The sequence below is a fragment of the Narcine bancroftii genome, chromosome 2 (genome assembly GCF_036971445.1).
Source record: "Narcine bancroftii isolate sNarBan1 chromosome 2, sNarBan1.hap1, whole genome shotgun sequence".
Taxonomy (NCBI): domain Eukaryota; kingdom Metazoa; phylum Chordata; class Chondrichthyes; order Torpediniformes; family Narcinidae; genus Narcine; species Narcine bancroftii.
The window spans coordinates 352,027,290-352,040,297 of NC_091470.1; the positions used below are offsets into that span (position 1 = coordinate 352,027,290).

The window sequence follows — 13,008 nt, forward strand, 5'->3', positions numbered from 1 at the left end:
GAAATATTTGAGTTGTAGGTGATTGAAACCAGGTCTAGGCAATGAAATTGGGTGATGAGGGGACTGAAGGAGGGTATGGGAAGGGGACAAAACTCTGGTCCTACCATTTGTCCCTCATCGGTAAGTGATAATGGGAACCAAAAGAAATGAGGTGAATGGCCATTGGACTAGATGTGGAAGGAGATCTGGAGAGAGAAATGTTTGAGTTGTAGGTGATTGAAACCAGGTCTAGGCAATGAAATTGGGTGATGAGGGGACTGAAGGAGGGTATGGGAAGGGGACAAAACTCTGGTCCTACCATTTGTCCCTCATCGGTAAGTGATGTTCTTTCCCATATTAAACAATAGCAGTCAATGATCTCTATACATGGTTCAGTCCAAAACTGGATGGGTAAATCTGACTATCAAGGGGATAATATGATCTTATGATAATTCATGAATTACAAATCCTCAAAAAAAGTCTCCTCCAAAAGTCATTTTTTTAAGGACAATGGTTCTCAACCATTTTTTTCCACTCACATATCACCTTAAGTCATCTCTTACTAACCAATGAGTTCCTATGGCTTTATACTCTGTGGTTAGTTATTACTTAAGATGGTATGTGAGTGTAAAAAATGGGTGAGAACCACTGTGTTAGGACAAAAGCATTTTTAGGAGAATTCATATTTTGGATGAAATTTCAATATTTCCATGAAACTATTGCTGCAACTGATCAATGACTCAACTTTTTTTAAAACAAGGTTCTGACTAACGCTTCTAATGCTTAATTTTCTTTCTTCAATGTTTTCCATCAACTTTCATCATTTGTATGAGGCATTCAACCAAGGTTATGTCTTTTCTTTGGAATATATGTCATAAATCCTTGGCATTATTTGAAGAAGAGTGAGAGAGTTGCCCTCAGCATTCTGGCCAGCATTTATTCCTCTATCCTCAAGGCTGAATAAAGATTATCTGACAATAATGACATTTTTTTTGACCACATCTCTCCATCGTGTAACCCCTACCATCTAGAACAGGTGGGGTGGGAAACTTTTTTTAAAAACTCACGTTCCACCTTGAGTATTCCCTATGCTATAAGTGTTCTGTGATTGGTAAGGAGGTATGTGAATGGAAAAAAGGTTGAGAACCACTGCTCTAGCCCAATAGTTATTGAAATAGTTTGCTTGAGAAAAATTGTCATTGGCCCTTTTCCTTTGGAGTTTTGAAACCATCTACATAACGAGTCAATTAATTATGATTAAAACAGTGGTTTTCAAACTTTTTCTTTCCATTCACTTACCACCTTAAGCAATCCCTTACTAATTACAGAGCACATATATTACTTTTCCTTAACCATCAATGAATCCAGACCCTGAAACAGCCCATTCAACAATAACGTGGGAGTACCTTCACCGGAAAGGACACTGAGGTTCAAGAGAGCTTGCTTTATAGAAAGCAGAGAGTAGTGGTGGATGGAAAGTATTCTGCCCAGAGGTCAGTAACTAGTGGAGTACCACAAGGATCTGTTCTGGATGAAGAAGTAGAGGAATGGTTCATTAAGAATAGAAGTTACATGACTGATAGGCTTTTATTACCATAAACAGAAGGCTTGTCTCATGTTGCTGACCCAAGATCCGAGCTTGTTCTGGGGGAGGGGTTATGGCGTTGTCGCCTTTGTTAGGGGAATCAAGGGGAAGGAGTCACAGGTACAATCAGCAATGGGCGGGCCAGCCATACACATACAAACAGTATTAACAGTGTTTCAACCACACAGATGATAGCAAGGTTGGAGGTAGATAGTGTTGGAGGTTGTCAAAAATTACAATAGTATATAGACGGGAAATAGAGTTGGGAGGAAAAGTGGCAAATAGAATTCAATCCAGATAAGTGTGAGAGGATGCATTTTGGTGGGCCAAACTTGAATGCAGAGTACATAGCTAATGGTAGGATACTTAAAAGTATAAAAGAACAGAGTGACCTTGGGGTCAAAATCCTTGGATCTCTTAAGGTTGCTGCACAGGTTGATAGGATCGTTACTGCATGAAAGGCTATGGTATGCTGGGCTTCATTAATCAATCCCTTGAGTTCAGGGGTAGTGAGGAAATTTGCAGTTTTATAAACCTGGTGAGACCGCACTTAGAATATTATTGCATACCCAAGTTCTGGTCACCTCATTTCAGGAAGGATGTAGAAGCTATAGAGAGGGTGAAGAGGAGATTAACAGGGTGTTGCCTGGATTGGAAAATGTATCTTAGGAGGCAAGATTGGCAGAGCTAGGGATTTTCTCTTTGGAGTGAAGAAGGATGAGAAGTTACATAATAGAGGTCTATAAGATTATTAGAGACGTAGATAAGGTCCCACCATTTTCCCTGGGTGGGAGTAGCAAACACCAGGGGACATTTATACAAAGTGAAAGGAGGAAAGGTTAGGGATATGTTTTTTTGCCCAGAGAGTTGTGGGTGTCTGGAATGCCTTTGCCAGAGGTGGTGGTGGAGGCTGGAACAATAAGGGCATTTAAGAGACTCTTAGATTGGTCCAGGAATAAAAGAAAAATAGAGGGCTATGGTGGGGGGTGGGGGGGAGAGTTTACTTTTACTTGGTAGGTCTATAAGGTTCAGCACAACAACATGGGCCTAAGGGCCTCTCCTGTGCTGTAATGTTCTATGTTCCATTTTCCATGCAGAGGAGCTTCCCAAGGGAATTGATGGAAAAGTGGCAAGTGGTGGCCTTACAGTGATGGTTGCAGGATCGTACTGTGGACAAGTTGAATGGTGTACTTCTTGCACTGCAGAAATGTCTGCACCCCAAAAGTTCAGCAAAGCATTGAGGTGTGAAAGGCATGTCAGTCTTTTCTTGGCACATTTTCTTCTTGTGATCTCACCTTGTTCCCTTCTTTTTCATAGGATGGCTGTATTCCTTTGTTTCTCAGTGCTGAAGTTGGTAATATTGCACTCTGCAAGGAACTACTCAGTGTTAATGCTGATCTGCAACTCAGGACACAACGGAAGGTACAAGTTAACTTGAGTCCTGGTTGAAGGTACTGTCAGAGTCCTATCCTGTAAGGCTTGCCATCAAAATCAAGGAAACCATGAGGGGAGCAAACCCATCTGGCAAATGTTTTCTTCACTGCTAAGAATAAAAATCTATCTTCTAATAATATTCCTGAAATAATTTTACATTACACTTTCCTTCAAATACAAAGCTGCTTTCAGTTTCTGTGGTAAGGCAGAATCCTCTGGATATATCTTCTTTATTGAATCCATATGTATTCTTTATTGAATCCATAGTAAACCTCTTTTCAAAGATGAGATGTTAAGAGATTACACAGAAGATCACAATCATTTTGGACACTTTGGCTTGACTGGGCAGGGAATTCTCCCTGATGTGGGGTCTCAATTTGACAATCAACATATCCTACATCCCCACAAATGCTGCTGGACCCACTGAGTTCCTCCTGCAGTTTGCTTTTTTACTCCAAATTGTAACAACTGCAGTCTCTTATTTTCTCTGAAAACTCTTCTCTCAAGATATTGCTGAATGTGAACACTGATGGTTCGATGAATCTCAGAGCATATGTTTTTGACTCCCGTGCTGTGGATGGTGACTGAAAAACTGAAATAAAAACATTAGAATACGGTAAATAGAAGCAGGAGTCAGCCATCCGGCCTGTCAGGTCTACTCCATCATTCAATGAGATCATGACTGATCTGGCCAAGGACTCAGTTCCACTAACCTGCCTTTTCCACATAACCCTTAATTCCCCTATTGTAAAAGTCTATCTAATTCTGACTTAAATATATTTAATCTATTAGCCTCTACTGATTACTTGGGCAAACAGTCAGCACTCCAATCTGAAGCACTGGGTCTGAATGGATTTAACAAGAAAATACATTAAAAACCTACAATGTACATGATAGAGAGCTTTTCAATGGAAGAAGTTTGCATTTTATCTGCTGTCTTTATTTCCAGGAGAATGGTGATACAATCTTACACGTTTGCTGCAGGAAGAAAGATGCAGAATTGGCTAAACTCGTGATGGAATTTGGTGCTGGCGTCGATTTTCAAAATGTGAGTAAGCACAAGTGCAAAACAACAATGACAAATTACAACTGCACCCTGCAATAATAAAGGCATAAACGTAAATACTTTCTGGAGTACAGGTACACGATCCTTTATCCGGAACCGAATGTTCCAAATTACGGGTTTTTCTGGATTTCGGAAAGCCTACACGAATTGTGCTGCCGTATCCACCCCCACCCCCTTCCAGTCGCCTTGCCGTCTCTCCCCACCCCCCTCACCCACACGACTCGCGCTGCCGGTCTCCCCCCCACCTCGCCCGTCCGACTCACGCTGCCAATCTGTCCCCACTTGCCGGATTTTGGAGCTTTCCGGATTTTAGACGACCGGATAAAGGATCGTGTACCTGTAATTTTCTTCACGTTCATTAGCAGAATTAATCAAATCACTACGGCCACAGCAAATAAAAGACTATAAATTTAGAAATTGTGAATGAAAATGTAATTAACAATGCACATACTATAGGACCATCGATAATGTCTGACCAGTAAAGCATGAAAGTCTGCAGACACTGTGATTGAGGTAAAAACACAATGCTGGAGAAACTCACCAAGTCAGACAGCGTACTTTATATAGCGAAGCCGAAGATACCTAACCAACATTTCAGGCTTGTGCCCTTTATGAGCAAAGTTTAGGTAGGTACCTGAACAAAATGTTGAGGGCGAGGGGGAGGAGGAGGAGCACAGGCCACAGGCAGGAGGTAATAGGTGGATAAGGGAGGGAGGGCACAACAGCAAATGGGGAGGGAAATGGCTCTGTGAATGGAGAGGGATCTTACCAAATTGAATTTTTTTAATTGGTGACCAGGAGGATTAACGAGGGCAGGACAGTAGACATTGTCTGCATCAACTTGAACAAGGCCTCTGACAAAGTTCCACATGCAGTTTGGTTCGGAAGGTTAGATCACATAGGATTCAGTGCGAGCTAGCCAATTAGAGGCAAAAGTAGCATGGTTGAAGGAGTCACAGGATGGCAGTGGGGAGTTGTATTTCAGCCTGCAAGTCTGTTCCTAGTATATAACAGGCCATATCGGCCCTTCTAGTCTGCACCGATTTATGTGAAACTCCACTAGTTCTACTTACCCACTCCCGCGCCCATAACCCTCCAACCCTGAGGCACAGCACTCATCACCTTTGGTACAAAGCAAGTACTCATGTACTCATCTAGCCTCCTCTTAAATGACAAAATTGACCCTGCCGCAACTACTTCTTCCGGTAGATCATTCCACTCAGCCACCCCTCTCTGAGAGAAGAAGCATCCTCTTTTATTACTTTTAAAGTTTTGGCTCCTAACCCTTAACTTATGACCCCTTGTACCAATCTTCCCTACCCTCAGGGGAAAGAGCCCATTCACACCTACTCAATCTATTCCCTTCATAATTTTAAATACCTCTATCAAATCCCCTCTCAATCTTTTACGCTTCAATGAATAAAGTCCCAGTCTACTCAATCTTTCTCTGTATTCAAGATACTGCAATCCAGGCAACATTTTTGTAAACCTTCTTTGCACCCTCTCTACCTTATTCATATCCTTCCTATAATTTGGAGACAAGAACTGCACACAATACTCCAAACTTGGCCTCACCAAAGCCTTAAACCAACAGTCTCAACATCACCTCCCAGCTCCTATATTCTATGCTATGATTTATAAAGGCCAGCATACCAAAAACCATCTTCCCACCCTATCTACATGGGAATCTACCTTCAATGAACGCTGAACCATTATTCCAAGATCCCTCTGTTCCTCAGCATTCCTCAATGCCCTCCCCTTCACTGCAAACATCCTATTTTGGTTATTTTTCTCAAAATGAAGCACCTCACACTTATCTACATTAAACACCATCTGCCACCTTTCAGTCCACTTTTCCAAACATTCCAAATCCTTCTGTAGTCCATGAAAATTCTCTTCACTATCCACAACTTCCCCTATTTTTGTATAATCTGCATATTTACTCACCCAATTTACCACCGCGTCATCCAAATCATTAATATAAATGACGAGCAACAAAGGACCCAACACCGATCCCTGAGGCACACCACTCATCACCTTTGGTACAAAGGTTAATTCTAATTAATAAAAATACACCAGTGTTAATAAAAGACACTTCGATTGATCAAGCCAGAAGGTATATAATGGCACATTGTAAAATTTATGGAGAAGCATGGACATTTATGTTTATGAATTTTGACGATGAAGTCTTTATGAAGGATATCTCTTAAAAACAGCAGAGGGAAGACAAAATATAGTGGTTGTAGGAGATTTTAATTTTTGCTTGGACCCAAGACTAGATAAAGACTAGTAACAAGGGCAAAAGCAGCAAAAACCACAATTTCATATTTGAAGGATCTAAATCTTATCGATATATGGAGGCAATTAAATCCCTCAGAGAAAGACTACTATTTTTACTCAAGGTTGCACGATTCACGTGGAAGGGTTGTCTGGCCAGTTAAAAAGTAGAGTGATAAAAACAAAATACCGAGGGAGCCTTCTATCAGACCACTCATCACTAACATTAACTACTACAATAATGTATAACTATTATATACATCCATGTATATCTTCTTTGGCTTGGCTTCGCGGACGAAGATTTATGGAGGGGGTAAAAAGTCCACGTCAGCTGCAGGCTCGTTTGTGGCTGACAAGTCCGATGCGGGACAGGCAGACACGATTGCAGCGGTTGCAGGGGAAAATTGGTTGGTTGGGGTTGGGTGTTGGGTTTTTCCTCCTTTGCCTTTTGTCAGTGAGGTAGGCTCTGCGGTCTTCTTCAAAGGAGGTTGCTGCCTGCCAAACTGTGAGGCGCCAAGATGCACGGTTTGAGGCGTTATCAGCCCACTGGCGGTGGTCAATGTGGCAGGCACCAAGAGATTTCTTTAGGCAGTCCTTGTACCTTTTCTTTGGTGCACCTCTGTCACGGTGGCAAGTGGAGAGCTCGCCATATAACACGATCTTGGGAAGGCGATGGTCCTCCATTCTGGAGACGTGACCCATCCAGCGCAGCTGGATCTTCAGCAGCATGGACTCGATGCTGTCGACCTCTGCCATCTCGAGTACTTCGACGTTAGGGATGTAAGCGCTCCAATGGATGTTGAGGATGGAGCGGAGACAACGCTGGTGGAAGCGTTCTAGGAGCCGTAGGTGGTGCCGGTAGAGGACCCATGATTCGGAGCCGAACAGGAGTGTGGGTATGACAACGGCTCTGTATACGCTTATCTTTGTGAGGTTTTTCAGTTGGTTGTTTTTCCAGACTCTTTTGTGTAGTCTTCCAAAGGCGCTATTTGCCTTGGCGAGTCTGTTGTCTATCTCATTGTCGATCCTTGCATCTGATGAAATGGTGCAGCCGAGATAGGTAAACTGGTTGACCGTTTTGAGTTTTGTGTGCCCGATGGAGATGTGGGGGGGCTGGTAATCATGGTGGGGAGCTGGCTGATGGAGGACCTCAGTTTTCTTCAGGCTGACTTCCAGGCCAAACATTTTGGCAGTTTCCGCAAAGCAGGACGTCAAGCGCTGAAGAGCTGGCTCTGAATGGGCAACTAAAGCGGCATCGTCTGCAAAGAGTAGTTCACGGACAAGTTTCTCTTGTGTCTTGGTGTGAGCTTGCAGGCGCCTCAGATTGAAGAGACTGCCATCCGTGCGGTACCGGATGTAAACAGCGTCTTCATTGTTGGGGTCTTTCATGGCTTGGTTCAGCATCATGCTGAAGAAGATTGAAAAGAGGGTTGGTGCCAGAACACAGCCTTGCTTCACGCCATTGTTAATGGAGAAGGGTTCAGAGAGCTCATTGCTGTATCTGACCCGACCTTGTTGGTTTTCGTGCAGTTGGATAATCATGTCTTACTTTTCTTCTTTGGCTTGGCTTCGCGGACGAAGATTTATGGAGGGGGTAAAAAGTCCACGTCAGCTGCAGGCTCGTTTGTGGCTGACAAGTCCGATGCGGGACAGGCAGACACGATTGCAGCGGTTGCAAGGGAAAATTGGTTGGTTGGGGTTGGGTGTTGGGTTTTTCCTCCTTTGCCTTTTGTCAGTGAGGTGGGCTCTGCGGTCTTCTTCAAAGGAGGTTGCTGCCCGCCAAACTGTGAGGCGCCAAGATGCACGGTTTGAGGCGTTATCAGCCCACTGGCGGTGGTCAATGTGGCAGGCACCAAGAGATTTCTTTAGGCAGTCCTTGTACCTTTTCTTTGGTGCACCTCTGTCACGGTGGCCAGTGGAGAGCTCGCCATATAATACGATCTTGGGAAGGCGATGGTCCTCCATTCTGGAGACGTGACCCATCCAGCGCAGCTGGATCTTCAGCAGCGTGGACTCGATGCTGTCGACCTCTGCCATCTCGAGTACTTCGACGTTAGGGGTGTAAGCGCTCCAATGGATGTTAAGGATGGAGCGGAGACAACGCTGGTGGAAGCGTTCTAGGATAATCATGTAGATGGTGTCTTAATACCACACTACTTAAAAAGAGCAAACTTCTGTGAATTTATAAAGAGACAGATAGAAAAAATTTGTGGAACAAATCAGCCGTGTATTAACAATAGGTTTTTTTTGATATGGGACAAATTATATCCTATACAAAGAATCTTAAGAGAGAATATATGGCAGAATTAAATAGTTGGGAGAAAGATGTTATAGAATCAGGAAAAAAATCAAAGAACAGGACTACAAGAAGAATACAGATTATTGGAGAATAAAAAGCTAAGATATAATACAACACACATATATAGAACAGAAAAAGCTATGTTAAAGACTAAACAACAATATTATGAGTTAGGTGAACAGGCACACAAAGTTTTATCTTGGCAGATTAAAGTAGAGGAGTCATCAAAAATGATAAATGCCAAAAAATAGACACTCTAGCATATAAACAAAAGGAAATCAATGACATTTTTAGACAATATTACACAAAATCAGAATTACTAGGAGATGAGAAGGAAATGGAAGAATTTTCATCAAATGTTGAAGTTCCAAAACTCTCTCTTCGAGAAAGGATAAAACTAGATATTCCCTTTACAAGGGAAGAAATTGAAAAGGTTCAGGGTACCCTACAGGATAATAAATCACCAGGGGAGATGGATTTCCACCTGAGTTTTACAGACAATTCAAAGAACTATTAATGCCCTGGAACAAGCAGTAGAAACACAGACCTTCCCAGAATCATTCTCATCTGTGATTATTACAGTATTACCAAAGAAAAAGGAGCCCAGAAAAAACTTTGTCATATAGTCCAATATCTCTGTTAAATGCTGGTTACAAGATACTAGCAAAAGCATTGGCTAATAGGTTAGCACAATATTTACAAAATTTGATACTTACAGTTCAAGCAGGATTTCCTCAAGTAACCATATATAACCATATAACCACTTACAGCACAGAACAGGCCAGTTCGGCCCTACTAGTCCATGCCGTAACAAATCCCCACCCTCCTAGTCCCACTGACCAGCACCCGGTCCATACCCCTCCAGTCCTCTCCTATCCATGTAACGATCCAGTCTATCCTTAAATGTAACCAATGATCCTGCCACAACCACGTCTGCCGGAAGCTCATTCCACATCCCTACCACCCTTTGCGTAAAGAAATTTCCCCTCGTGTTCCCTTTATAATTTTCCCCCTTCAATCTTAAACCATGCCCTCTAGTTTGAATCTCCCCCACTCTTAATTGAAAAAGCCTATCCACATTTACTCTGTCTGTCCCTTTTAAAATCTTAAACACCTCTATCAAGTCCCCCCTCAATCTTCTACGCTCCAGAGAAAAAAGCCCTAGTCTGCACAACCTTTCCCTATAACTCAAACCTTGAAATCCTGTCAACATTCTTGTGAACCTTCTCTGCACTCTCTCTATTTTGTTTATATCTTTCCTATAATTTCGTGACCAAAACTTACACAGTACTCCAAATTTGGCCTCACCAATGCCTTGTACAATTTCATCATAACCTCCCTATTCTTGAATTCAATACTCCGATTTATGAAGGCCAACATTCCAAATGCCTTCTTCACCACACCATCTACCTGAGTATCATCCTTGAGGGTACTATTTACCATCACTCCTAAATCCCTTTGTTGCTCTGCACATCTCAATTTTTTCTTTGGCTTGGCTTCGCGGACGAAGATTTATGGAGGGGGTAAATGTCCACGTCAGCTGCAGGCTCATTTGTGGCTGACAAGTCCGATGCGGGACAGGCAGACATCTTAATAGCCTACCATTTAATGCATATGTCCTATTTAGATTTGCCTTTCCAAAATGTAACACCTCACACTTATCTGTATTAAATTCCATCAGCCATTTCTCAGCCCACACCTCCAGCCATAGTCTAGGAAGATTATTTAATATATTACACATGGCAAAATTCGAATTAAATCCAATTATTACAGTCTCACTAGATGCAGAAAAAGCATTTAACCATTTGGAATGGCCCTTTCTGTTTAAAACACTGTAAAAATTTGGCATAGGCAGAACATTTATAAACTGAGTAAAAACTTTATACTATAAACCGCAACCTAAAATTATGACCAATAATCAGATGTCAGCGGTGTTCTCCTTGAGTAGATGGAGTAGACAGGGATAACCCCTGTCCCCAGTGCTTTTTATTTTAGTGATTGAACTACTGGTAGAGATAATAAGAAGGGCTCTGGATATAAAGGGCTTCAAAGTTGGACAAGAAGAAGATAAAATTAGTCTCTTCGCTGATGAAATGCTACTATGCCTATCAGATCCAGCTAAATCTTTGGAAAAATTACAAAAAACACTCAAAAAATATGGAAGAATATCAGATTATAAAATAAATATGGACAAAAGTGAGATAATGCCATTAACAAATTTTGAGTATGAAAAATATCACAAAGGAAGTAAATGTAAATGGAAGCCGAATGGAATAAAATATCTTGGAATAGCAACTGACAAGAAGTTACAAAATCTGTAGAAATCATCTTCCTCTTCTTGGGAAGATAGGAAGGGACCTTCAGAAATAGAGATTTACTCATTACTTTAGTGGGAAAGGTTGAAGTGATGCCAAGACTGCAGTATGTTTTTCAATCACTGCCTATTCTGTTACCTAAAAACTTGTTTAAACTACTAAACAATCATATTAGATATTTCCTATGGAATAATAAGATACCAAAAATTGCACTGGAAAATCTGGCATAGGCTGGGAGGATTTAAGACTTCCAAATTTTAAAAGATACTACTTAGCTGCACAGGTTAGGTTTCTCGCAACTTTTTTCATTGAAGACAACCCCCCCCCCCCTTCTTGGATTCAGATGGGAATGTACTCAATGGAGGAGGGGGAAGCAAAGGATTTTATCTGGAAATGGAGTGTAAAATCACTAGAAAAAAATGACATAATCCCATACATGTAATCAGAACGTGGCAAGAAATTAATGAATATATCAGAAAAAAGTAGGGATATAAATGAAAGCACTACTGTATAAAAATGTGTTATTGGCTATGAACAGTCAATAGAATATTAAATTTGAGGTATGTCAAAGATACAAGATATATTAAAAACTGCTACACGGAAAGATCGCTTATGTCCTTCAAACAATTAAAACACAAATATGGAGTGGTCAATCAGACCTTCTTTTGTTTTCTCCAGCTTAGATTGTTCTTAAGAGAAAGATAGGGACCAAAGTTGACCCCACCTGAAATTAGTGAAACGGGAATACACCCAAATTTAAGTACTATGCTTTCCAGAGTGAAAGTGCAAAACCAGAGGTCAAGGAAAAGGTGGGAGTAAGGTGATTTCAGAAAGAAGCTAGTCAGATTGGTGAAAGGACAGCATGACATTAATTATAAATGCAAGAAATGGATTGGTTCAGTCTAATTTTTTACACCAATTATATCTTACCCTACAAAAGTTACATAGATCAAAAGCAGATATTTCAGCGATGTGTTTTAGATGTGGGACTGAGACAGGCACTTTTTAACATGTTTCGTGGTCGTACAGGCCATTTTGGCAAGAAATCACAGAAATTTTAACCAGGATAACAGGAGTGGCCTTCAAGGGTGACCCAGAGCTATATCTAAGAGGTAATTTTATGGAAATAAGCAACAAAATAAATAAATATTAAATCTCATTTATAAAAATGCTACTGGCGGTAGCAAAAAAATGTATTGCGATCACTTGGAAGTCCGACTTCCCCTCTACTTATAACATTGTGGCGGGAGCCCCACGCATACAACAGAATCACGCGCAGCCACAACAGTTAAGCAAGCGCATTACCAGAGTGCATAGGCTCCAATGATGTCTCAGTCCTCCAGCTACAAGCCAGGCACCAGCAATTAGGAAAAGTATGTGAATAAGAGCCCGCTCTTTTTATGGCACCCAATACCCGAGGTTGGAAAGTGATGTCACTATCACATCCCAGAAGGTTCAGCATGAAAAGCGCAGAGGGAACTATAAAAGCTGTGGTTAAGCACAATAAAGGTACTGATTCCTGACTCTACTGTCTCCAGTGTCATTTATTGCCACTTGCGTAAGGTAGTGTCGTCAGATAGGCCATTACAACATGATGGACTGTGGAAATGAACAGCTGTATACCTTTGGAAAAAAAATCACATATAACTTAAAGAATAAATATGACACTTTTGTAAAGATCTGGCAGTCATACCTGGACCACCTAGGGCCCCAAATAGAGTAATAAAAAGGAAAAGGTCTATAAATGCAACTACTCGGTATTATATATATTTAAATGTGGTTTCCCCATTGTACTCTATATATTTAAAAAAATATGCAAGCTGATTTGTATGTATGGAAGGGGGGAGGGAGGTAGTGACTATTTAGTTATTGTTTGCTGTTATTTGTAATAAAAAGTTTAATATATTGTGATATTGGAAATTTTATTATGTACAGTGTATTTTTGAAAAATATCAAAAATAAAATATTTTTAAAAAGACTTTCCACCTCTTCTCTGTAGTGATTAGGTCAACTATTGTCATGTCATCTGCAAAATTGATGACTCTGTTGCAGC

The 13,008-nt window shown here is 41.1% G+C and overlaps 1 protein-coding gene and 1 long non-coding RNA gene across 23 annotated transcripts in view; one reads left to right on the top strand and one right to left on the bottom strand.

Moving 5' to 3' along the window:
• Positions 1 to 13,008, top strand: part of trpn1 (transient receptor potential cation channel, subfamily N, member 1) — a 269,947-nt gene that overhangs the window by 116,994 nt on the left and 139,945 nt on the right. For all 22 annotated transcript variants that reach the window (XM_069922285.1, XM_069922291.1, XM_069922289.1 and 19 more), the window contains 2 exons: positions 2,882 to 2,986; positions 3,948 to 4,046. In XM_069922285.1, the coding sequence (XP_069778386.1) occupies positions 2,882 to 2,986; positions 3,948 to 4,046 (204 nt within the window). The remainder of the gene's footprint in view (positions 1 to 2,881; positions 2,987 to 3,947; positions 4,047 to 13,008) is intronic.
• Positions 1 to 13,008, bottom strand: part of LOC138755760 (uncharacterized) — a 56,020-nt gene that overhangs the window by 14,701 nt on the left and 28,311 nt on the right. The gene's annotated exons all lie outside the window — the stretch shown is intronic.